This window comes from Komagataella phaffii, chromosome 4 (assembly GCF_000027005.1).
Source record: "Komagataella phaffii GS115 chromosome 4, complete sequence".
Classification (NCBI taxonomy): domain Eukaryota; kingdom Fungi; phylum Ascomycota; class Pichiomycetes; order Pichiales; family Pichiaceae; genus Komagataella; species Komagataella phaffii.
Window position 1 is genome coordinate 409,036 of NC_012966.1, and position 23,707 is coordinate 432,742.

The following is a 23,707-nucleotide window of genomic DNA, read 5'->3' on the forward strand; positions in this document are numbered from 1 at the left end:
CAAAAACAAGTATGGTTACATAGACATGTCTAGGCATTCTTGGCTCTAGAATTTTCTGTTTGGAAGAGGAGCGTTGTTGGCACCGCTGGATCTGTATCCACCATTACCACCTCCGAATCCACGGTTACCACCGTAACCACCACGGCCACCACGGCCACCGCGTCCACCACGACCACCACGGCCGCCTCTTCCTCCACCGAATCCACCTCTTCTACGGCACATAGCTTGTAAGTCTTCTGGAATGATTTGGTTGGCCTCCTTAAGGATGGGAACTAAATCGTCAGCCATTCTGGCGTTTGCGTTGGTGAAGAAAGAAACAGCAGTACCAGTGGCACCAGCTCTACCGGTTCTACCAATACGATGAACGTAGTCTTCAATGTTACCTGGCATGTCATAGTTGACAACAAAGTTGATACCCTTGACATCTTTTTTATGTTAGTAAAATAGTTCAAGAAACAGAAAGTTATTTCTTCCAGAGATACCCTAGGACACACGAAGGCTTCTACAAACTTATATTCTAACTACTAGGAAAATGAAAAATGTGAAAGAAGGTATAGTTTTATTAAAGTTTATGATTTCAAGCAGGTACTGCCATGCACAACGCCAGTTTGTACATGAACCCTTCTCTGCCAATAGCTAAAACTTTACTTCTTTGCTGGATGTCAAAAATAGTCAAAAAGACACCCTATTTGTCATTTTTTGTTGGCAACTCAACGCTAACAAAACGCATCTCAATGTGCTCGATCCTAGTAGAGATTTAAGTTCACAGAAGAAAACTGTCTCTAACATCGAATAAATGACCAGCATTTATTCGACTTGAAAATATCGGGACGGGAAAATAAAAGGAAAAAAAAAAAAACTTAACCAATACCTCTAGCTGCCACATCGGTAGCTACCATGATTGGGGATTTACCGGATCTAAACTCTTGCAAAACCCAGTCACGCTCACGTTGTTCTTTGTCACCGTGGATGGCCAATGCGGGCCATCCGTCACTTCTAAGATAAGTAGTTAGTTCATCACATGTTCTCTTTGTGGAAGCAAAGACCAAAATCTTGGAAGTTTTGTCTTCACTAGCTTGTTCTAAATATTTGGTTAGTCTGTCACGCTTTTCGTACTCGCTCAAAACTTCGATAACCTGTTTAATGTTGTGAGAAGCAGCCAGCTCCAAGGAACCGACATTAACTTGAATGTAGTCGTGTAAGTAGTCCCTTGCCAAGGCTTGAACAGACTTGGGCCAGGTAGCGGACCACATTAAAGTTTGTCTGTCTGGTCTAATTTGATCAACAATCTTTCTGATTTGTGGTTCGAAACCCATGTCCAACATTCTGTCAGCCTCATCTAAAACTAAGTAAGTAACTCTTCTCAGGTTGGTCTTCCCAGTCTCCAACATATCAATCAATCTGCCCGGGGTAGCAATGACGATCTCTGCACCTCTAGCCAAATCTCTGATTTGTTGGCCCTTTGGAACACCACCATAGACACAAGTGTTTCTGATTCTGGAGGAAGAGCCAAACTTGGAACATTCCTTTTGAATCTGAACAGCCAATTCTCTGGTAGGAGCCAAAACTAAAGCAACAGGGCCATCACCAGGTTTCAGCAAAGGCTGAGCATTGATATGCACAATAGCTGGTAAACAGTAAGACAAAGTCTTACCAGAACCAGTAGCAGCGATACCGACCATATCTTTACCACCAAGAGCCATAGGCCACCCTTGACATTGAATTGCAGTTGGAGAAGGGAAACCCTGAGCCTTGACGGCTGTTAAAACGTAATCTGGGAAACCAGCCTCGTCAAAAGATGTAATTGGCTTAGGAATATCCTTTCCGTAACAGTTCATGTCGTGCTCCTTTCTGAAAGCTTCAACATCTTCTTGGGTTCTAGCAGTGACATCTGGGTGCTCGTTGTAGAAGTTCTTCTCAAACTTTGGCATCTTGTCCAAGTCCCATTCCTGAACCTTCAGGTTACTTCCAAAGGAGTCGTAAGAGTCGTAGTTTCCTCCGCCTCTTCCGCCTCTGAATCCGCCATTGAATCCACCATTGTTATAGCCGCCACCATTTCCGTAGCTGCCATTGTCGTATCCACCGTTGTTGTAAGTCATCTTGGGCGTATGTATAAGTTGAACTGTGTTACTGTAAGAAGAGTAACTGAGGGAGGCGTTTTGCAGTATAAGTACTCACAGAAAAGAAATCCAAAAAAAAATTAAATAGGAAAATTTTTTTTTAAAAAAGAAATAAATTGGTCTACACACGCAAGCTTAGCTTTATCAGAGAGAAGATTTAGGTGATTCAGGATAGGGAAGAACGCAGAGGGTAGGGCCCCTAAATAGTTGGAATTACTATAGGCTATTATACAGATTCTATGTGATAGGTGATTGGGTCAATCAATCAAGGCTCTTCGGTAGAGTAGTCACCAGCAGCAATGACATCAGAAAATTTTTTCTCAACATGATCGCAGATGTCAACCAAGTCATCTAGTCCTTTACGTAGGGCTTCCACGGCAGTCATGCCACCGTAAGTCTGGATTCTTATATTCAATTTGGCCTCAGAAGGATGAGGAATAGAGTAACCACAGTATTCGACTTCTGGATTCTTGATTATGATGTATCTTAGAGAGTTACCCAAGGTATGGTCTTCATCTAAGATTTGAAATGAGGCAGCGGTTCCGTCTTCGGATGCTCCAGGTAGTAACGTAATTTTATTTGACTGAACCTCCACGTCTTCTTCAACATTTTGTTCAACCTCGTCTATGTCCATCTCTTCTGGCTTGGACTTGCTAATATTCTCCTCGTTGGCCATTGTCACTCTCACACGGTGTATGAAGATTTTCAGGTTTTCACTAGATGTTAAAATGTTCGCGAAACATCTGCATCCATGTCCCTCTTAACATTAACCATTAACCTTTTTGAACCGTCAAAACGTTGCTTGGATAGTGCACTACCTTTTCGACCCCCCTCGTGTCCGATTGCCACTTCTGTGTGGCTGATAGGAAGAGGTATTTGAACCCAGCAAGAAACAAAGCCGTCAAAAGCCTTCAAAAAAACCAGACGGAAAGCTGTTGGTCAGTTTCCTTTAGAGTTAGCCGACCACAAACCATAATTTATTTTTTGCAAGCGTGATAGTCAATTGACCGTGTTGTTGGATTGTTGTGCGTTTGGATTGTTTTTCCCTACCAGCAATTGTCTGAATACGTCCGAACAATAATCCACTCCTTCCTTTTTTTTTTTCTTACCTTACCCAGAGTATTTCTTTTTCCATCAAGGTCCCAAAAACAAAGATCTGGGGTTATCTAATCGTGGTTTTAGTAGTAGATGCAATCCATACATACTAACACCGAATCTGCTCCCACTGTTCCACCAAATAACGACTCTTACAGGATGTCACCCAATTCGAAAACACCAGGAGACTCGGACAAGGAACAAGCAGGGGAAAACGCAAACAACTCAAGATCTGGAATGGACCCTTCTCATAGCAATACAGGCAACAACAGCACAGGAGCAATTGTTAATCAAGCGGTATCCGATATTGACCATTCGGCGTTCCCTAGAAACGACTCATTGAGCCAATTTTTCCCTCGGTTTTCGTTCGACTCCAACGCTTCAAATTCACTATCAATGTCCTTTGGTGGCGATGGTACCCCTTCCTTTTCTTACAACTCCAACTCTGAACTTCCACGTGGATACTCAGTAGTCGGACCGGCATTGAATAATGTCTCATTCAACAAGAAGGGCTCTACCTCCAAGGAAACAAAGTCTAAACCTCCTAACAATGAAGTATACGCGTTGCCATATCAGGGCTCTGATTATTTCAACAGACGACCAAGTGACCAATTGGACCCGTTTATCCCATCCCTTCAGAGTTCTCGTTCCAGACAAGGCTCCATGCTTCACAGACCGCGTCAAATGAGCATTTTGGCATCAAACACCGGTGGTGAGTCGCAATCAGACTTTGATTCCTTTTTGAGGAAAGATGGATTCAAAGGGATGCTTGTCGATCAAGGGGATCTTCTTGATAACATCGGCAACTTCGATGGTCAATATCATCGCAATTCTATTCTGCCTTTTCCTAGGTTGTCAATATCTGCCCCATCCAACCAAGGGTTATATGGAAATCAAACACCTCCATTCGCTCCTCAAACTACTGGGGTTCAACAGAATACAAATCCAAATCAATATCAGAACCAAAACCAACTAAATTATAGGGGCAAACCTGGACCTTATATAAAGACAGATCCGACAAAGCAGGATGATGAGGAAAGGAGAGGGCCACAGGATGCCACTCAGCCGAAGCAGGAGTATACGTTCAACTCTAAGGTAGCTTCGAAAGAGCCAAGTTTATCTCCCTCTCCAGCTGCTTCGTACCCACCCGAGGATAAGAAGGCACATACCCAACAGAATGCAACAGGCAGTATTAACGTCAATAACTCAATCAACAACGTCCAGGGATCTAAACAATTTCAATATCAGCAGGTGCCGACCGCGGGTCAGTATTATACACAGAATCCACCATTGCCAAGTCAGAACGACCAAGGACAGCATATTACTCAGGTACCGCAGATACCCAGTCATCCATTGGCTCCTGACCATTTACAACAACAACAACAACAACAACCCCAGCAACAGCAACAACAACCTCAACAACAGGCATATGGTCGTCAGCAGAACTATTCAATGTCACAATACCAGCCAAAGGCAAACATGTACTACCAACAATATCCTCAATCAGGATTTCAATATCCCAACACCTCAAATACACAGATCCCAATGACACCACAAAATCAACAGCAGAATCGTTCAACCAAAAAGGCAAAAACTATTCAATCTCAATCTGCAATTGCTTCACCTCGTGACTTATCGCCTGGATCACCCCCCACATCGGGTAATGAAACTGTTCGACCACTGGTTGGTGCGACAAAGATTGATCAATTGATGTTGGTGATTCAAGCCAGAAATAAGGGAATTACAAAACCTATAGCAAGAGCTCCAGATGGGAGTATCATTGAAGATGAAACTGTGATACCCAAAGTTAATGATTTGGTTGGCGGCATTGAAAAACCACACTCAAAGGGTTCTAAGCAACATGAATGTCCTCACTGCTTCAAGAAGTTTACCCAGGCAACTCATCTAGAAGTCCATATTCGAAGCCATATTGGCTTGAAGCCTTATGCTTGTGAGTACTGTGGGAAAAGATTCACTCAAGGTGGAAACCTGAGGACCCATCTTCGTTTGCATACGGGCGAAAAACCTTTTGAGTGTAATACTTGCCATAAGAAGTTCAGCAGGAAGGGAAATTTACAAGCCCATCGTCTGACCCATGAAAACTTTAAGCCATTTGTTTGCAAACTTGACGATTGCAACAAAACATTCACTCAGTTGGGGAACTTGAAAGCTCACCAAAACCGTTTCCATTTTGAGAGTTTGAATATGCTAACTACAAAGTTGGCAAGCCTCAGCGCTTCTGGAGAAGAAGATCTTCAAACGGCGTTCAATAAGCTTCCTCAACAAGAACGTGAGTTATTGGAGTATTTCTCCAACTTGTACAAGAATCTTAACAGGGGTATTCGTGGCCGTGGAGGTGGAGCTCATTCACCTCAACAACAATTACCACAGGAAGAAGAGAAACAGGTCGATCAACAACAAAACTATTACATGACTTGATTCACAGGTATGGGTTAAGTAGATAACGCTGGTAGTAACCGAAAACACTAGAAAATAGTATTTGTATGTTCTACGTGGAGTCTTATGTCACATTCACGTTTGAAATTATCAATTAATTTACAGAGTTAACTGTCAAAATTTATTGTATCTGGCGCAGTGGTCCAATCATTAAAGAAGAGATCGTCAAACTCGTAGTTGCTCAACGGTTTCAAATCTTTGTTTATCGGGCCTTGGCTATGATGATCCATGTCATTGGATCCATCTGATGTAGCTACGCTAGCTCTTCTTGGATCATTCATATTCGATATGTTTGACATATGATTATTGAATTTTTGGGCCGCTTCAGGATTTTGCACTGTTGATGACAACCCCGAGGGCACCATTGTAAAGTTCTGTAGTAAGTTTTCTACCGAGTTACTGTTATTTACAACAGACTTTGAATTTCCTGGGTCGTGGTTATTATTATTATCATTCTGCAACGGGTATAATCCATCCAGAACTGTCACAGGTTGTGATCCATCAGGAGTATTCGACGAGGATGGTTGGCCTGATAGGTTCCTTTCATTTTGTCCCTGTTCAACCTTGTTGGAGTTCAGCATGTAAGGTGGAAGGAATCTTCCGAAAATTTTCATATCTAGCTGGTCCATCATGCCGGGAATGTACTTTGTTTGTACAAAATTATTGTTCAAATTAGAATTGTTTATACTTTGAAATGCTGGATTATCGATACCTTGAGTGTTAGAAGTTTCTGAGAGATTAGGCATATTTAGGTTGATCCCTGTAAACACACCATCGATGTAGTTCACCCCATTCACTTTCTGATCAATCTTTGTATTTGAGGAACCATCTTCGATGTTAGTGTTTTCAAACTGAGAACCAAAGGAAGAGTAATCGATATTCTCTGGGTCCACAGATTTCACAGTTCCAGAATAGTTACTTGGTTGTAACTGCCTGTGTTCACCCTGTTTCTGATACTGGGTAGCAGCTGGGTTATTCAACCCTGATGGTGGTTGCTGTGCCTTTGCTAGGTTGACCTTTGCAGTTCTTCTGTTTAACTGCTCAAACAAAGAGTTGAGAATATTATACGTTCTTCTTGCCGCCATACTACTATCTTTGAGGATATTTAAGACCTCTCTTCCACTCTCTGTATCTTTCTTGATTTCCATGTATTGGGGATCCAGTTCTCCATTGTCTTTCTTCGGTGGAGCGAAATGAACATAGTACACCAGACATGCCACGGAAAAAAAAATGGTATAAATGGAAAACCAATATGAACCACTTAACATTTTCCTATTAATCATGTCTTCGGCTAGTTTAACAACAATTCTGGCAACATTGACACAATTCTTGGCTTTCTCGATAGAAGTGATCTCTTCGGGCGACGGAGGGATAGAACTATTTCCAACCTTATCCTTTTCTGAGATGTAATGAATAAATGGCCTGTAGAGAATAATCTTGACATGCAGGTATGCCAAATGAAGCAATCTGTTAGCTTTAAAATACTCGGTCGGTGGTTCTATCCCCGGTTTTAGTTCTGCAGGTAGACTATTGACCCAATTTTGGAGATCCATCTCAAGTTCATGAACGATTTCATGAGCCAATAAATCATTGTTCTCAAGTGGGGTATCGCCACTGTTTGAGGTTGGTTTCTGTAGTTTGACAGGATATAATTTTTTCACAATTTTCTTCATTATGAATATCAATCTAGTGTGAGCATTGGCTATTCCTGAACTGGATAACTTTGTACCTTGTAAATCGAACCTATATCCGGTTTCACTAATGTTCTCATCATCAAGTTCGATAGGCATTTCCTGGTCGAAATCCTCTTCAGAAATGGTTCTTGGAAGCCCCAGCATTGTATTGACATAGATGTCCATTTTATAGATAGTCCAAAAAAGACGCTTTCTTGTTTCTAACTCAATTGGATTGAAAGGATAGTTCAACTGACGATGCAAACCTTCTCTCAATGCAGCTCTTAGAGCAATGCCAATATAAGAATAGCATGTTGAAAGACGAGCCGAACATTGTAAAAAAATGATCAGCATAACAATAGTCTGAATTCCGTAGGTATCCCTGGTATCCGTGATATCTATTAGTTTTCTTGCGGCAATAAAATACTTGTAACCCTCATCGTCTATGAGACTTTCATCAGAAGAGTCTTTGGGCTTGGAGCTCTTTTGGCCGTGATTAATCCCATCAGTCTTGCAAAAAAGAGCACCACAAGCCATCACCGAATATACAAGAGGTAAAAACCTTTGTTGTTTATTGGTGTAGTTTGCCAAATCTGTTTCATATAACTCATTCAGGTCCTCAATAAATGCGGGTCTGTGATAAAAGCGGAAAAGTACACACGCGTTGTCCCAAGTCTTGTAGATAAGCTTCAGCGCAATATCTCTCGGAGGTAATATGATACGTATTTCCCTCCCTAGATTAGATTCTATGGAACCATCAATAGAAGCATTATTATGATTGGGACTGTGATTAGAGAAGGACCCTCCTTGCCCCAATGAAGGAGGAGCTGGCTGCTGTACAGGTTGTTGCATCGTTTTGTGAAGCATCTCAATGTAATTGTCAGAAAGAGCCTTGACTGAAATTAATTCATCACTTGATTTATCGGCTCTCAATTGTTTTAAGATCGATGCTAGACGAATCGGATTAACTCGAACAGTTGGAGCACTGTTGGGGTATATCAACTGGTTTAAAAGATCTTCGTAATATTTGAGTGCGTCTCTCATCCTTTGGAAATCGATTTCAGGAGGTTTTACAGATTTTTGTACGGAACTTGTTGCATTAATGTTTGACGGAGCACTCAGACTCAGAGATTGTCCCTGTCTCTTCTTACTGGAAGGTTGGCTGTAAGTGCACTCATAGGAATAAACGGTACAATGAATGCATGGTTGTTGACCATCACATTTGACCTTCTTTTTCCGACATTCATCACAAGCTCTGGTGACTCTTCTTCTCTTCTGAACTGAAATGTTTGGGGTAGATTTTGCATCTACTTTTGGATTCGGCAGAATAACCTTATTACCGGGTACTATTTGTTGAGAAGCCATGGGCTGTATACTCTGCTCCAGCCGATGTTTAGGAGGCATTTTAGTTATAAAGAAGGGAGATTAATACAGGGCAAAGATGATTGTGATAATCCCTAGTGTAGAAGGAAAAGAAAGAAGGACAAGGAAGTCACGTGCAGCAGGTGAAAAAAACACCAGCACAAGGGATGAAGTGCTGGCGGTTGAAGACGGAGGATCAAAGAAGGGGATGAAATTTCCTACTGTGAGCCGTAAAAACAGAAATCAGAAATCTGACTGGGGTCTACTGTTTCAAAGTGCTGTATGGGGCTGATTTAGGCTGTTATTTTCCTGTTTGCTGTGTAGTCAGGGTTGGGAGGGGAAGAATCTAATTACGCGCGACTATGACAGCCATTTAAGATTTGAAGTCTGCGTCAGTTAAGGGGTACGACAGAAGAAATGGAACTGAACCTTCAGTTGGACCATTGAACCCGGTGCAATATCAAATCCAGCCTCTACTGCATGTAATCTCAGCTCTTAACGGCTTGTTTGTCGGCCTGTATCTTTAAATTCGACTTTTTTATTGTTCTAAATGCAGGTCATCGCCTGGCTGTTGGGATCTTTCTTCGCGAGCATATTCCATCAGGGGACCATTATGGATTATTCATCAACCTAATACTAATCGTAATCATCGGATGGATACTGAAGAATATTGCCCCATATGCAAGACAGACAAGTATCTGTCTCCGGATATGAAGTTTCTGATCAATCCAGAGTGCTATCACAAGATCTGTGAATCATGTGTTGATCGCTTTTACAGTCTTGGACCTAGTAAGTGCATGTATCCCAATTGTAACAAAATTCTTCGAAGGAATAAGTTCAAGACTCAGGTGTTTGACGATTTAAGCATAGAAAAAGAATGTGATGTCAGGAGCAGAGTGATGAAAGTTTTCAACAAGAATGAGGAAGACTTTTCAGACCTCAAAGACTACAATCAATACTTGGAAGAGATAGAGGACATAGTGAACAACCTTGTGAATAACGTAGATATAGAGGAAACGGAGAAAAAACTCAAGGATTACGAATTACTAAATCAAAAGGAGATCTTGGAGAATAACACTAAACAAGTTGAGAAAGATCAAATACAGGCCGATCTGACCAAACTAGAAACACAACTCAAACAGGAAAAACGTCGTCATGAGAAACAAACAGCAGAGGAGGACAAGTTGTTGAAAAAGGCTAACGAGGCCGCCTTAATTGACCAAATGCAAAACGAGTCCGCACAACCACCGCAAGCAGTTAGGATGCATAATACGAACGTGCTAAGGAAATCATCAGCACGAAAGAAGCATATTAAGGAGCTAGAGGAGCAGATAAATATGCATCGACGAGCTCTTGGAGCAGGTGGACATGGTATTGAATCAAGTGTGCCACCGCAAACTCCATTCACACCGTTTAATGGCGATAAAGATAGGACGAAGTATTATCAATTTCAGGATAACTACTACGATCCAATATTCAATGATATGGTGTCAAAGGATCCCACATTCACAGCGTCAGGTTACGATATCAAGAAGTATTTCAAGAGGAGTCTTGCTGAAGCCTTTACAGGTCTCAACATCTTTGTTTCGGAAGAGATTTCTTAGCAAGCCCTGTGTATAGTTTTATAGTACAACCATTGGTCATCTGCTAGGAGGTGCGTACCGCGAAGGAACTCGAAAACTATCTTACTTTCTCCCCCTTGTAAGCTGTGTATCTCCAGACCTCCTCCCACCAACCGCGGTCGCTTCTTCCAGTCTGCCTCCCCCCCTAGGCCGGGTCACAAATTTTTGTTTACCGTTGGGCCATCCAAACGAAAACAAACAAACAGAGCAAAGACTACAAAGGAATCGAGAGAATTTTATTTGCAGATCATTTCACAAAAAGTCACCATGTCGTCCCCAAGAAAGAGGCCTATTGATGACGATCTCAATGGGATACCATTTCAGGACGATCCGGTGGAGCTGATCAACCAGGTGACCTTAACACTAACTACTCCTCCCGATGGTATACCCACAAATGTCAGTTTGGAGTATAACAACAGCAAGAATGTGCAGAACGAAATTCAGGCGTACGCAAAGATATCGGGATGTGATTGGACTTTTTATGTCAAATCGTTGAATGTTGTTATCGGAAGGAATACCGAGTTCAATCAGAATGGATATGGAGATGAGGAGACCAAGGTGGACATTGATCTGGGGCCTTCTAAGGTGGTATCCAGAAAGCACGCTTCGATCAACTACAATCTGAACTCAAGGAAATGGGAGCTGAAAATTTTGGGTAGAAACGGACTGAAAATCGATGGTATTCGGTACAGCTACAGTAAAGATGAAGGTGCAGTCACGGAACTGAAATCTGGTAATATTATCGATGTGGGTGGAACCCAGATGATGTTTATCCTTCCAGACTCTTCTCCGGTAATCGCCAAACAATTTCTATTGAATTTGAAGAATAAGAAATTGAAGAACTCCGATAGTTCCACCATGCTCAACAAGATGCCAACAGAATACCATCAGCAATACAACTTCTACAATAATACCCTGAAAGGATTTCAGCTATACAACAAACAAATCCCTCCACAAGAACTATCTAAGCCACAGTCGTCATCTATAAGTTATGATCAACTTTCACAACAAAATCAAACCCAGCAAAGTATGATTGAATTGGACTCCGAGCAAGATTTATCGAAGGACGATGCTAAAGATATCAAGCCTCCGTATTCATATGCGACCATGATTACACAGGCGATCTTAACAAACGAACAAGGCATACTCTCATTGAGTGAGATTTATGACTGGATTTCTTCGCATTATTCTTACTATCGATTTTCCAAAACGGGTTGGCAGAATTCTATCAGACACAATCTTTCCTTGAACAAAGCTTTTGAAAAAGTGCCGAGACGCCCAAATGAACCCGGTAAAGGTATGAAATGGCAGATTAGTGAAGCATATAAACAAGATTTTATGAAAAAGTGGAGGGACGGTACGTTGAACAAAGTGAGAAGAGGAAGCTCGGTGACGAGACAATTGCAATTGCATTTAATTAAAAACAAACGACTACCTGAATCTAGACCCACCACAGGATCCGGTCCTATACTGCAGGTTAATCCTTCTGCCCCTTCCTCGCTTCCTGCCTCCGCACCACAGTTACCTCCCATGAACCAAACAATTCCCTTTGCAACTCATGACGTCAATAGCTTGAACTACATCAATAAAGCCGGGTCCCATCTTTCATCTCCCATGAAATATAGCAACTTCCAACCAAATAATGTCAATTCAGTAGGTCAAGGACAGCCCGGCCCACTTCCATTACCCAATTCACAACCAATAGTTCGAAGACCAGAGTCATCTCAAGAAAGGTCTACTCAAGTATCTAGAACGTTACAAAGTGCCCAAGCGACAAATGGTACCTCCAGTACCGATCTCGCAAACTACCCTGCCAGTCCTCAAAAAAGGTTTCTTACCGAAGCGTACACTCCAGAGCGATCGAAAGATAAAAACGGGACGCAGAACTCATCTCCAGCGTTGTGGAACTTCGTCCAATTTTCTACTCCTATTGGTCCTGATTCCAAAGACAACAAAAGCCCTGTGAATAGTCCGACGGCCACCAAAAATGAATCTACTCAAAACGCCCTTAGTGACTTGAAAAATATTGACCTTGCCAAAGGCTTCAAGAACTAGGAACAGTTCAGTGTTTTTTTCAGTTTTTTTACTAGTTTCACTATGTACGTACCAACCTCCGTTCTGCATACTATTATTATGGGGTGCACCGTTATGTTGCGTAACCGATTATTGTGATTATCTAAAGGGGTTATCTTACATCATATTTCGTGTGCCACACATTTAATAATGTATCTGGAATTAGCACCTACAACCACGGCTAACTAGAATAATCTCTACGTTGATGGACGCCATTTGGACATTTGTATATTAGAACAAAAATACGATGGATAATAGTAACGACGGCATTAAGTTGCTTTTCATTTCCGGCCATCGGGTATTGCTGGAGCCTCAGGTGTTGTGTGAGTACGCTGGAGTATCAGACTTAAACTTTGTTACCATTGCTTCCGTCCTAGGGTATATTTTAGAACATTGGAAAGAAGTAGGTGATGTTGAAGAGGCACCACAGTCGGTTGAACAAATCCATTTGCTTCACCTTGGATCAAGGCTGGATGGAGAAGTAAGATTGGATCAGATTAACCTTTCGATCTCCAATATTTTTCATGTGTCAATAACTCCACCCCAACTCGTCCTTCCACCGGGAGGTCATCAAACCAGAAAACTGTCTGCTTTCAAAGGAGTCATCAAGTCCAGAAGAGGGTCCCAGTTATCAGAAACAAAGATGACAAGTGTAAATTTGAAAACAGAACAGCAAACAGCCGAGAGTCCCAGAACTCATTTAACAGTTAAAGATTTGCCCATCGAACAACAGCAACCGTCGCAGAAGAGATCGGTAGATGAACCGAAGACTCCCAAGAACGAAGAGATGGCAAGTGATCAATCGTTGCGCTCATCAAGAATAGATCAAAGGCAAGAAGGAGGTGCCAGGCAACCCGAATCGCTTGGAAGGAACCTGGAGAGGAATCAACCTGAAACTAAGTCACATTGTTGTGTTATCATGTAATTATGTAAGCAGGTACGTATTAATCAGGCATGGACTATCGGGATGACTAGAACTTGTATGAAGGTATACTCAAGTCTAACCAGCAATCCTTTGCAGATCGAACATGCAACTCTTGGAGGAGAATCTGGAGATTTGGCATGTGCGCGATTGTTCTGACACATTCAGATGAGGAGCGAAACACTTTTGCCTTTATTTATAGAAGAACTGTGCGACTGCCCTTTATGATAAGAAGTATAGTAAAGCCGCTGGTAGGTTCCGTCACTCAATTCGTTACTGAAGAGAGTACGACGGATGCTCAGCAGGGGGCAGTTACTTCATTATATGTAGTAAGTTGTCTAATAACACTTTAGAATTGAGGGTTGTACTAACCAAACAGACACTGTTGCAAGTTATGGTGACAAGGTTGCTTTCAAGCCCTGATACTAAAGTGGTTCATATTTGCATGAGTGGTTCGTATCCGGAGGATCATCTACAGAACGTGCTAAAATCATTATCTTTTGGTGACGAAAAAAAGAAGTTACCATTGGATGACAAGACAAAGAATACTATTTTAGATAGTATTTGGCTGGCTTACCCTGACGATCTGAATGAGTCGTACGAACAATTGGAGAAACTTCAAGAAGAGAATTCAGCGGGTCTCTCAAAACTGATGATTGTTATTCAAGATTTGGATGATATGGCTGAGTTATACGCCTTCAGAGATTTCACATCAGGTAAGTTTACACTCTGAAATTTTGATTACAAAATATATACTAACACATTTAGCCTGTGCTACATTGATGAATTTCATGCTTAAATTAAGAAAAATCAGTCAACTGGGAGCTACGGTCATAGTTACTAATATCAATCATGACTCTGGAGTGTCTATGATATTCTCCTACATAGCCAAGTTTTACGACAATAAACTAACGTTCAGCTTTCACAAAGGCTCAATACTTTTAGAGATACGTCCTCTAACGATATCAACCGAACTTCAGCTCAGCACTACTACACTCTCTATCAACCCACAAACGATGTACCACATGCTTTTCCCCAGCTCTGAAAATGCCCTTATCAGCACGTGATTAAAGATGAGGGCTCGCTGACAAGATGTGACTAGACTGCCACCTTTACACCCTCAGAGAAGACAAACGTCTCATTTCGCGGTTAGTAAGGTTAACCCACAAATTTTCAACGTGTACTACCCAAGAGCTCTCTGTCTGCCATGGGCGCGCGCACACTCCCTGGTGTGCGAATCCAACCAAAGTATGAAAAAAAAAACCATTACTTCAAAGTTTTCTTTCAACACACAAAAGAAGATGAGCAGTTTCGAATCAGTTGTGATTGACGGTAAGGGACACTTGTTGGGTCGTCTTGCTGCAGTCGTTGCCAAACAGCTTTTAAACGGCCACAAGGTCACCGTTGTCAGATGCGAGGAACTCAACATCTCCGGAGACTTCTTCAGAAACAAGCTCAGATACCACGACTACTTGAGAAAGGGTACTAGATTCAACAAGAACCGTGGTCCATTCCACTTCAGAGCCCCTTCCAGAATCTTGTACAAGGCTATCCGTGGTATGATTCCTCACAAGACCGCAAGAGGTAAGGCTGCCATGAACAGACTGAGTGTTTACGAGGGTATTCCAGCTCCTTTCGACAAGAGAAAGAAGGTTGTTGTTCCTAAGGCTCTGAGAGTTCTGAGATTGAAGCCAGGTAGAAAATTCACCACTGTCGGAAAGTTGTCTACTTCCGTCGGTTGGAAATACGAGTCTGTTGTTGAGAAGTTGGAGGAGAAGAGAAAGGCTGAGGAAGCTGAGTACCAGGAGAAGAAGAGAGCTTACACCCAGAGATTAGACGCAGCTAGTGCCGAGTTTGCCCAAACCGAGGAGGGAAAGCAGTTGGCTGCCTTTGGTTACTAAATAGTAAAGTAGGGTATCTTCAAGTAATAGTATACTAACCATCTGAAATAACCACCGTCCTGTAGTTTTTTTTCGATATCGAAGAGCCTATGCTAGTACTGTGGATTTGCGCTCCATCCAACATCTGTGCGCAAACTAAAACTTCCGAGACTGACATCTACCATCGCTAGACCCTAAGTAAAACCAATCTCGCGTCCGAACTTTTAAATTTCAGTCCTTAAAACTTCAGAGCATTGGTTGTAGTTTCCGGATCTGAGGGGTCGTATTGGAGTCAAGAGACGGAGCTGCCTCCACAGCGCGAAACGTCAACCCCAACACCAACCTGAATTTGCAATCACCATGGGGACAAGTTTCAGCAGTCAATGGGCAATTCAGACGTTGATACGGTACCCATTTGCTAAGCTCAATGACGATCCATCCAACTTCAGAGAAAGGCCTTTCTCTGGTATGCTCTGGTATTCATTCGTCTTTTATCACTCTCGTTGCACAATGCCCGGGTACTCCCGGAACAAGGGAGTCTTCCAGCCAAGCTGTACAGAGTGAAAAATAGAAATACACCTTTGCAATCAAGACGCGCGTTGGCCAATCACAAGACTTAATCGGTGCAAAGAAGGATTACCAAATTTTTTTTTCCCAAAATCGCTATATAGAAATAATGGAGGAAAAAGGGTTAATATAAAGGAGAATTCCCCCGTTTTTCTCCCCTTTTCTTTTCTTCTTCAGGCTTTCTTACAAATCTATAATATTCCAAAATGGCTGACAACAACAAGTCTAACTTCTTCGTCGACTTCATGATGGGTGGTGTTTCCGCCGCCGTCTCCAAGACCGCTGCTGCTCCAATTGAGAGAGTCAAGCTTCTTATCCAGAACCAAGATGAGATGCTTAAGCAGGGCCGTCTTGCTAAGAAGTACGATGGTATCGCTGAATGTTTCAAGAGAACCGCTGCTGATGAGGGTATTGCTTCTTTCTGGAGAGGTAACACTGCTAACGTTATTCGTTATTTCCCAACTCAAGCTCTGAACTTTGCTTTCAAGGACAAATTCAAGGCTATGTTCGGTTTCAAGAAGGATGAGGGATGGTGGAAGTGGTTGGCCGGTAACCTTGCTTCCGGTGGTTTGGCTGGTGCCACTTCTTTGTTCTTCGTTTACTCTTTGGATTACGCCAGAACCAGATTGGCTAACGATGCCAAGGCTTCCAAGGGTTCCGGTGAGCGTCAATTCAACGGTTTGATCGATGTCTACAAGAAGACTTTGGCTACTGATGGTATTGCTGGTTTGTACAGAGGTTTCTTGCCTTCCGTTGTTGGTATTGTTGTTTACCGTGGTTTGTACTTCGGTTTGTACGACTCTTTGAAGCCAATCGTTTTGGTTGGTCCTCTTGAAGGTTCTTTCTTGGCTTCCTTCCTGTTGGGTTGGACCGTTACTACTGGTGCTTCTACTGCTTCTTACCCATTGGACACTGTTAGAAGAAGAATGATGATGACCTCTGGTCAAGCCGTTAAGTACAACGGTGCTTTCGACGCTTTCAGAAAGATCGTTGCTGCTGAGGGTATCAAATCTTTGTTCAAGGGTTGTGGTGCTAACATCCTGAGAGGTGTCGCTGGTGCCGGTGTTATCTCCATGTACGACCAATTGCAAATGATTATGTTCGGAAAGAAGTTCAAATAAGCCAATTAGTTTGAAGTGAGATTTTATTTCATTCCTGTTAATATTATATACTAGAGTATATTTTAAATTAATTGTTCATGAACTTGCCAAATTATGTTAGTTTTGTGTAAACAATCTTAGGCTATCCAATTTAGTTCTACTTTTGGTAGATTTCCTGTTTTGGTAAATTACAAACAACAATGATTTGACTTATATTCTATTCGGAATTTTACTTATCACCTTGTACAGTTTGTGGGGATTTCCGGACATGAAGAAGTTTGGACTGGAAAAGGACGGAGATGGAATCTTCAGGCTCAAACGAAGGTCCTCCTCTCCCAATAAGAAGGGCAAAACAACATTGCCTCCTTTCTCGTCACCTCCAAATCTAGCCCATGACAGTCCAACAGGGCCCCCAATATTACCTACTCTCAGAACCAGAGTTTCTGAAACTGACACTTTGGTAGATGGTATCAGTGATACGGTCAACATTCCCTCTCCACAAGCTATGAATGCGAGGGCCGGGTCCCCCATTAGACCCATGCTAGGAAGCCCTACGAAATCATTCAATGATGAGGCCGATGCGGAACTGGCCCAGATTATAATGCTGCTATCAAAGATTGTAAGACTGGGGTTCAACTTTGTCAAAGATCTTACGTTGGAAAGCAGCTTTATTTCAGTGGAGAATTATACCACTCTGCATCTCCCCAGTTTCATGGTGGGTATTGCTCTTGCATTGTTTTTCACCTCTGGAGGCTCAGATGAATCAAGTAGCCGATCAAGAAGTCACGAGTCATCAACATCATCGGCCTTTGGGATTCTTCGTAAGTTTGTGATGGGATTTCTGGTTATTTCCCTCGTGGTGTTCTTTGTTAGTTTCCAGAGTGGGGATCAGGCATCCAATTCCGGATCGGATGAACTGCCCCTTGTGAACTACAAGCAGGAAACAACAGCTCCTTCCCCTAGCACACATCCCTCCGGTCGGAGTTCACCAAAGAGATATTCAGTCTTCAAGGAAGACCTGAGTCCATTACAAGAGCCTCTTCAAGAACTACTAGAACCAGACGAGCCCCTATTTTTGGACTCACAACAATCACAGCAAGACAATCAGTACAGAAACAGAGGCAGGCCTCCCACATTGGCCAACAGAAGGGCAAACACTGGATCTCCTACTCCCAAATACAGACTTCCCACAGACCACTATAACTCGTTCATCCAGAAAGCGAATAGGTGAAGTTATTCCTCTACAAATCGACCGAATATTTCTATACGTGTAATAACTTCTTCGTATTAGCTGCAACGATGCCTAAATATACATTTCCCAAAAACAACGACGCTTCGTAGAAATTATAAAGTTTCACTTGGGATCTCGAAGACAACTTGCTTACCAGTCAGCTTACCGTAGACAGCCTGGAAAGAGTCAAGCTTGTAGTCAATGTTGGAAGAGTCCTTGGAGTCAAGCAAAACTTTGGTGATTTGGTCACCACCGACCAAGTATCTGATTCTCTTACCGATAATCTCGGTTGGGAAAACCAAGTCCTCCAAAATCTTCTCGTGAACGACCTTGACGGTTCTAGATCTAGGTCTCTTCTGGACAACCTTTGGTCCTCTTGGAATCTTTGGGGTGATCTTTCTCTCAGCCAAGAAAACGACATGGCGGTCAGGGAACTTCTTCTCCAACTCTCTGGTCAACTTGATTTGTACCTTGTGGAAAGCAGTCAACAGAGGAACTGGTACAAAGATTACGATGGCAGTCTTTCCGCTCTCAGTCTCAATCTCCTTGATGGAGTTGAATTGCAAAGGTCTCAAGTCAGCCTTTAAGTCTGGGGAGTTAGCTTCCAAGTCAACAAATGATTGGGCGACTTGCAGCTCCAACTCAGTGGGCTCTTCGTTCAGGATTTTGGCTGATGACATCTTGTGATACTGCTGTTACCGTGTGAGTTTCGACAGAATTGAAAAAAGATTGTTAAGGCTCTGGAGGAAAAACTGGATTCGCGCACAACAGTCCCAAGAGAAGAGTAGTAACAAAAAAAATTACAGTCATGTGATGTAGGGGATGTGGTTAGGGTCGAAGCCCAGTACGGTGTTGGGATGCTAAGAGGTTAATATCTAATGCACAATACGCTTATGTAAGTTCATGCTTGAAATAGCCTATTGATGAATGTAAGGGAAATTAGACCGTCCTTTGTGGGTACTTATTCACGTCTTGCCTCTAGCATCTTAGACAACTAATGTCTGAGGAACTAATTGAGAAGTCAAAAAAATTGGCTGCTTTCGCAGCAGTCAATGAAAACGTTTCGAAGTCTGACAGAATTATAGGAGTTGGGTCTGGATCCACCGTTGTCTATGTCGCCGAACGCTTGGGGCAGTTGGAAAATAAAGAAAAGTTTATTTGTATCCCTACCAGCTTTCAATCAAAGCAACTTATCTTGGACAATGGCCTTCGTTTAGGTAAATGTGGAGGAGTTCGATGAGATAGACGTAGCCTTTGATGGAGCTGATGAAATTGACACCAACTTGAATTTGATAAAGGGAGGAGGGGCAGCGCTTTATCAAGAAAAGTTGGTGGCATCATTGTCTCGTAAATTCGTTGTGGTGGCAGATTTTCGTAAACAGTCTCCAGAAAGACTGGGTCATTTCTGGCGCAAAGGCGTTCCCATTGAGGTTGTACCCAACAGTTATGTTAAAGTATTGAAAGATCTTTTCAAACTAGGAGCCAACAGCGCCACTCTGAGAGATGCTGGAAAGGCGAAAGCTGGTCCAGTGGTCACAGATAATGGTAACTTCGTCATTGATGCTGATTTTGGAGAGATTCCGTTAAATAAGGTTAAAGAGCTGGATGAAAAGCTGATACGACTGGTAGGAGTCGTCGAAACAGGTTTCTTTGTTGACTATGCTGAGAAGGCTTACATAGGCAACGAGGATGGCTCCATCACAAGCTTGTCTGTTAGTGTGCCAGCTAGATTGTAACTAGGGTAGACAGACAATAGACGGCAACAGTATGGGGTAAACGAATATTATGGCCAAAAACGCGAATTCCCAAATTGAGTATCTGGGGCGGGGCCTCCATCATTGGAGATTTAGTCAGAATTTCCATGTACCGAAGATTTCTTTCCAAGGCTACAACCCGTACAATGTCATCCCTTGTAGAACAGTCAAAAAAACTTGCGGCTTACAAAGCCGTAGATGAAAACCTTAAAGACTCACATTCAGTGGTTGGTGTTGGATCTGGCTCTACCGTGGTCTACGTGGCTGAACGTCTAGGGCAATTGGAGCACAAATCGTCATTTGTCTGTATTCCCACAGGATTCCAGTCCAAAGAGCTGATCTTAAGCAATGGGCTAAGATTAGGATCTGTTGAAGAGTACTCCAGTATAGATATTGCATTTGACGGGGCTGATGAAATCGACTCCCAACTGAATTTGATCAAGGGGGGTGGGGCTTGCTTAATGCAAGAAAAACTGGTAGCTTCCTGTTCGAAACAACTATTCATCGTCGCAGACTATAGAAAGAGATCTCCTGAAAAGCTGGGCCATGCATGGCGCCAGGGTGTTCCCATTGAAGTCGTTCCGGCTGCTTATAACAAGGTATTGAACGACTTGAAAAATTTGGAGGGCTACAAGTCTGCAAAAGTTAGGTACGGGGGAACCTTCAAAGCTGGTCCAGTGGTAACTGACAACAGTATGTTTATCATCGATGCTGATTTTGGTGAAATTCCTGTTGAGAAAGTTTCAACCTTGCATTCCCAGATTAAGGGCTTAGTAGGAGTGTTGGAAACGGGCCTATTTGCGAATATGACCACTGCTGCTTACATCGGCAATGAAGATGGTTCAGTTGCCACCTTAACTTTGTAAGGAATTGAAAATAATGAATGAACTCATAAACATATAATGTACAATAATGAAAAAAGAACCCGTACCATTTTCCTCTAACTTTCAATCAGCTTAAGGCATTGGTTGATATCCAACTCAAAGCCTCGGTAAGACCAGTACCATTGATAGCCACAGTAGGGATGACACACCAGTTATGTGAAGTTAGTTCTTTAAGACCCATTTGGTCAATCAATTCGGTAGGAGTTAACGCGTTTGGTAAGTCCTGTTTATTGGCTAGCACAGCGATGTAACATCCGGCCAATTCCTTGTCGCTAATCACCTTCAGTAGCTCATTCTTTGCATCTGACAATCTGCTTTGGTCGGCAGAGTCAACCACGTAGATAAGGGCATCTGTACCTGAGAAATAATGACGCCATAACGCTCTGATACGTTCCTGTCCTCCAATATCCCAGGTATGCATTATCAGGTTTTTGTATTTTATCGTTTCCACATTGAAACCAACAGTTGGCACGGTGTTTTTTGCCTTACCCAACTTTAGTTTGTATAGAATAGCTTATTAGTTAGTATTGTCCCGTACCAGTGGACAAATGCCTGTACTTACTCGTTTTCCCAGCGTTATCCAGTCCTAACATGAGGATTCTCATCTCCTTATTTTTATGACTCTAATGTTTTGTTAGAAGGAAACTTATTGTTTCGAGTTAAAGATCTGTTTATGGACTGTTACATAAAAGACTTACGAATAGTTTAGATATGCTGCCTCCCATTTATTGCCCAGAATGATATTTGTTTCAAAAGAATTCCTCTAGATTTGCTCGCCCGTTAGCGTGATAAAGACAGAGCGCGCGATGCGAACCTAAACCCTTCAGCCACCCCTTGCATTAACTCTATAACTTCTTGACATAGGAACTGGGGAAAAGTCCAGCTACGTTATTTAATTTTCCTTCGGTCCAACCATCAGTATCATCGGTTATCAATTCTATCTTGTCCCCGGCATGGATGGTTAGTTCGTCATCTCCAGCAGCTTCATAATCGAACAATGCCTCCAAATATTGAACCTTTTTGGCTCCTCGTCTGGGTGCAACTTTTGGAGGAATCTTGGATGCCTTGCTTTCTAAAGTCTCAATATAAGAAGTAGGCACCAGTCCTTTTTCGCCACTAGACTTGGTGATTTCTGTCCACCCTGATCCGTCCGTATCAAAGTTAACCACATTAAAAGTTTCTCCTTGAGAAATACTTACCTCGTCATCACCATTGGCTTCATAATCATAGAGAGCCTTCGCATTGCTTCCGGAATCAGTGGTTGTATTGGATTTTAGTAGCGACCCAAACAACCTTGCTTTGCTGAAAGTTGTTGTGGACGACCGGGAAAGCATTGTATTGGTGTTACTATGAACACTTGTGATATCCGAGGTGTCTGGCACGGTGTAATGTCTAGTCTTTTTCCCAAACAACCCAAATCTTTTGGATTTTTTCTCTTCATGAATCGGAGCAGTTAAATCATTTCCATCACTTGAAGACTGGATTGTCTCCATTTCGACTTCAGCGACAACTCTAATTACATCGTCCTGAGTGAAATTCTGCAAGGTCTTCAAATATTTCATTAACAACTCGTCATACTTGTAACCCTCTTCCTTAGAGATTAACTCATCGCCGGTGATATATTTCTCTTTAAGCCCTTTCTTCTTCAACAAAACTTCCTCCAGTATCTGCTTTTCGGTCTCACATGTTTTGACAAACTTTTCATACTTAGCATTCGCTGTGCTTAGTTGTATACGCAGATGATTCATTTCTGCTGGCTCAGTGACCATGGACTCGTCGTCGTGCCAAATGCTTGAAGGGATATAATAGAAATCCTGTGGTTCCTTCCAGTCCTTCAAGTTATGCTTTATAAACATGGCGGTGTCCAAACTTGGAACGTTTTGTTTTATCACCACATCCATAGCGTTGAGACATTCGTTGACCTTTTCGTTGCATGACTTCTCCAGTGCAGTGGTTGTTAGCAATATGTTATTCAGTCGAGATACTCGAGATTCGTTTAGATCTTGCAAGCCATCCAAGATCTCAGGAAGATCCTGGTAAAAATACTTGTCCTTTAAGCGATTCGCCACGTTGATTTTGATAAGATACGTATTCTTCAAAATATTCATGTCAATTTCTTTCTCTTTGTATTTCTTTTGAGCTTTTTCACTGGAACTTCTCTCTGTTTTCTGCCTCGTTTGTTCCATAATCTGACAAGAGCTATCATACTCCTTTTTAGCTTTATCAACTTCAGAGTAGTAGTGGTCTCTATCAACAACAATTTTCTCATTGAACTCCTTCCATTGATGTCTAATGCTGTCATATTTCGAACGAATGCTTTCCAGTTCCAAAAGTACTTTCTTCTCCAGACTTCTTGAGAAATCCTTTCTATGTTTTGCAATCTCTTCAGTGCGAGTTAATACCTCTGTCCACGCAACCATTGATGCGGCTTCCAAAGAACCAGGAGTAATTGTAGGGGTTTCTCCCACACTTAAACTCGTGGAAACTTTGAGCTTTCGCTTGATGAAATCATTGGATAAGGCCAGTAGTTTAGAGGAGTACTCCTTTTCTATTGAGGCTCTGGTTCGATAGAACTCCTCCACATCGCTTAGCCATTCAATTCCTCCCTTCACCCATTTATTCGTCTCATCGAACGAATCCTTTAATTCGTTACCAATACTTAAATCCATAACTATGCGGGGCAAGATGGCGGAGTTGTTTTCGGGAGGTTCACAACGATTCTGCAATTCCGAAATTTCGAGGTTGAGGTTCTGATCTCTTCATGTGACTGGGATGGGTTGGCATTTTGGTTAATGGCTAATTAAGTCCAGAAAATTATGAATCAACTGCAACGAATTGCTCATGCCGATAACCGGATCAAAATGGTGTTATCAGTTTTCTTTATCCGATGGGCATCTTACGAGTAGAAATGCTATTTTTCAACGATTCAAAAAAAATTTCAGAACCTTATCACTCCATCTGACTATT

At 42.2% G+C, this 23,707-nt stretch overlaps 16 protein-coding genes across 16 annotated transcripts; 10 read left to right on the forward strand and 6 right to left on the reverse strand.

Moving 5' to 3' along the window:
* Positions 1 to 45: 45 nt before the first annotated feature.
* On the reverse strand, positions 46 to 2,099 carry PAS_chr4_0201 (Essential ATP-dependent RNA helicase of the DEAD-box protein family; the record flags this gene model as incomplete). Its single annotated transcript, XM_002493560.1, has 2 exons — positions 46 to 425; positions 866 to 2,099. The coding sequence occupies 2 exons, from the start codon at positions 2,097 to 2,099 to the stop codon at positions 46 to 48; spliced, it is 1,614 nt and encodes a 537-aa protein (XP_002493605.1).
* A 286-nt stretch (positions 2,100 to 2,385) lies between these two features.
* On the reverse strand, positions 2,386 to 2,796 carry PAS_chr4_0925 (uncharacterized protein; the record flags this gene model as incomplete). The annotated part of the gene is made up of 1 exon (XM_002493561.1): positions 2,386 to 2,796. The coding sequence occupies one exon, from the start codon at positions 2,794 to 2,796 to the stop codon at positions 2,386 to 2,388; it is 411 nt and encodes a 136-aa protein (XP_002493606.1).
* A 512-nt stretch (positions 2,797 to 3,308) lies between these two features.
* On the forward strand, positions 3,309 to 5,654 carry PAS_chr4_0202 (Zinc-finger transcription factor; the record flags this gene model as incomplete). The annotated part of the gene is made up of 1 exon (XM_002493562.1): positions 3,309 to 5,654. One exon carries the CDS (start codon positions 3,309 to 3,311, stop codon positions 5,652 to 5,654), a length of 2,346 nt encoding a protein of 781 aa, XP_002493607.1.
* Positions 5,655 to 5,779: 125 nt separating this feature from the next.
* Positions 5,780 to 8,749, reverse strand: PAS_chr4_0203 (uncharacterized protein; the record flags this gene model as incomplete). Its single annotated transcript, XM_002493563.1, has 1 exon — positions 5,780 to 8,749. One exon carries the CDS (start codon positions 8,747 to 8,749, stop codon positions 5,780 to 5,782), a length of 2,970 nt encoding a protein of 989 aa, XP_002493608.1.
* A 611-nt stretch (positions 8,750 to 9,360) lies between these two features.
* PAS_chr4_0204 (uncharacterized protein) lies at positions 9,361 to 10,311 on the forward strand (the record flags this gene model as incomplete). Its single annotated transcript, XM_002493564.1, has 1 exon — positions 9,361 to 10,311. One exon carries the CDS (start codon positions 9,361 to 9,363, stop codon positions 10,309 to 10,311), a length of 951 nt encoding a protein of 316 aa, XP_002493609.1.
* A 285-nt stretch (positions 10,312 to 10,596) lies between these two features.
* Positions 10,597 to 12,384, forward strand: PAS_chr4_0205 (uncharacterized protein; the record flags this gene model as incomplete). The annotated part of the gene is made up of 1 exon (XM_002493565.1): positions 10,597 to 12,384. The coding sequence occupies one exon, from the start codon at positions 10,597 to 10,599 to the stop codon at positions 12,382 to 12,384; it is 1,788 nt and encodes a 595-aa protein (XP_002493610.1).
* Positions 12,385 to 12,649: 265 nt separating this feature from the next.
* On the forward strand, positions 12,650 to 13,327 carry PAS_chr4_0206 (Hypothetical protein; the record flags this gene model as incomplete). The annotated part of the gene is made up of 1 exon (XM_002493566.1): positions 12,650 to 13,327. One exon carries the CDS (start codon positions 12,650 to 12,652, stop codon positions 13,325 to 13,327), a length of 678 nt encoding a protein of 225 aa, XP_002493611.1.
* A 391-nt stretch (positions 13,328 to 13,718) lies between these two features.
* Positions 13,719 to 14,391, forward strand: PAS_chr4_0207 (Hypothetical protein; the record flags this gene model as incomplete). Its single annotated transcript, XM_002493567.1, has 2 exons — positions 13,719 to 14,040; positions 14,093 to 14,391. 2 exons carry the CDS (start codon positions 13,719 to 13,721, stop codon positions 14,389 to 14,391), a joined length of 621 nt encoding a protein of 206 aa, XP_002493612.1.
* Positions 14,392 to 14,625: 234 nt separating this feature from the next.
* On the forward strand, positions 14,626 to 15,225 carry PAS_chr4_0208 (60S ribosomal protein L16; the record flags this gene model as incomplete). The annotated part of the gene is made up of 1 exon (XM_002493568.1): positions 14,626 to 15,225. One exon carries the CDS (start codon positions 14,626 to 14,628, stop codon positions 15,223 to 15,225), a length of 600 nt encoding a protein of 199 aa, XP_002493613.1.
* Positions 15,226 to 15,977: 752 nt separating this feature from the next.
* On the forward strand, positions 15,978 to 16,892 carry PAS_chr4_0210 (ADP/ATP carrier protein; the record flags this gene model as incomplete). The annotated part of the gene is made up of 1 exon (XM_002493569.1): positions 15,978 to 16,892. One exon carries the CDS (start codon positions 15,978 to 15,980, stop codon positions 16,890 to 16,892), a length of 915 nt encoding a protein of 304 aa, XP_002493614.1.
* A 247-nt stretch (positions 16,893 to 17,139) lies between these two features.
* Positions 17,140 to 18,102, forward strand: PAS_chr4_0926 (uncharacterized protein; the record flags this gene model as incomplete). The annotated part of the gene is made up of 1 exon (XM_002493570.1): positions 17,140 to 18,102. The coding sequence occupies one exon, from the start codon at positions 17,140 to 17,142 to the stop codon at positions 18,100 to 18,102; it is 963 nt and encodes a 320-aa protein (XP_002493615.1).
* Positions 18,103 to 18,215: 113 nt separating this feature from the next.
* PAS_chr4_0211 (40S ribosomal protein S7) lies at positions 18,216 to 18,782 on the reverse strand (the record flags this gene model as incomplete). Its single annotated transcript, XM_002493571.1, has 1 exon — positions 18,216 to 18,782. One exon carries the CDS (start codon positions 18,780 to 18,782, stop codon positions 18,216 to 18,218), a length of 567 nt encoding a protein of 188 aa, XP_002493616.1.
* Positions 18,783 to 19,099: 317 nt separating this feature from the next.
* On the forward strand, positions 19,100 to 19,838 carry PAS_chr4_0212 (Ribose-5-phosphate ketol-isomerase; the record flags this gene model as incomplete). Its single annotated transcript, XM_002493572.1, has 2 exons — positions 19,100 to 19,262; positions 19,348 to 19,838. 2 exons carry the CDS (start codon positions 19,100 to 19,102, stop codon positions 19,836 to 19,838), a joined length of 654 nt encoding a protein of 217 aa, XP_002493617.1.
* A 125-nt stretch (positions 19,839 to 19,963) lies between these two features.
* PAS_chr4_0213 (Ribose-5-phosphate ketol-isomerase) lies at positions 19,964 to 20,722 on the forward strand (the record flags this gene model as incomplete). Its single annotated transcript, XM_002493573.1, has 1 exon — positions 19,964 to 20,722. The coding sequence occupies one exon, from the start codon at positions 19,964 to 19,966 to the stop codon at positions 20,720 to 20,722; it is 759 nt and encodes a 252-aa protein (XP_002493618.1).
* An 85-nt stretch (positions 20,723 to 20,807) lies between these two features.
* Positions 20,808 to 21,345, reverse strand: PAS_chr4_0214 (Glucose-repressible ADP-ribosylation factor; the record flags this gene model as incomplete). Its single annotated transcript, XM_002493574.1, has 2 exons — positions 20,808 to 21,253; positions 21,303 to 21,345. The coding sequence occupies 2 exons, from the start codon at positions 21,343 to 21,345 to the stop codon at positions 20,808 to 20,810; spliced, it is 489 nt and encodes a 162-aa protein (XP_002493619.1).
* Positions 21,346 to 21,585: 240 nt separating this feature from the next.
* On the reverse strand, positions 21,586 to 23,409 carry PAS_chr4_0215 (SH3 domain protein implicated in the regulation of actin polymerization; the record flags this gene model as incomplete). The annotated part of the gene is made up of 1 exon (XM_002493575.1): positions 21,586 to 23,409. The coding sequence occupies one exon, from the start codon at positions 23,407 to 23,409 to the stop codon at positions 21,586 to 21,588; it is 1,824 nt and encodes a 607-aa protein (XP_002493620.1).
* Positions 23,410 to 23,707: the final 298 nt, after the last annotated feature.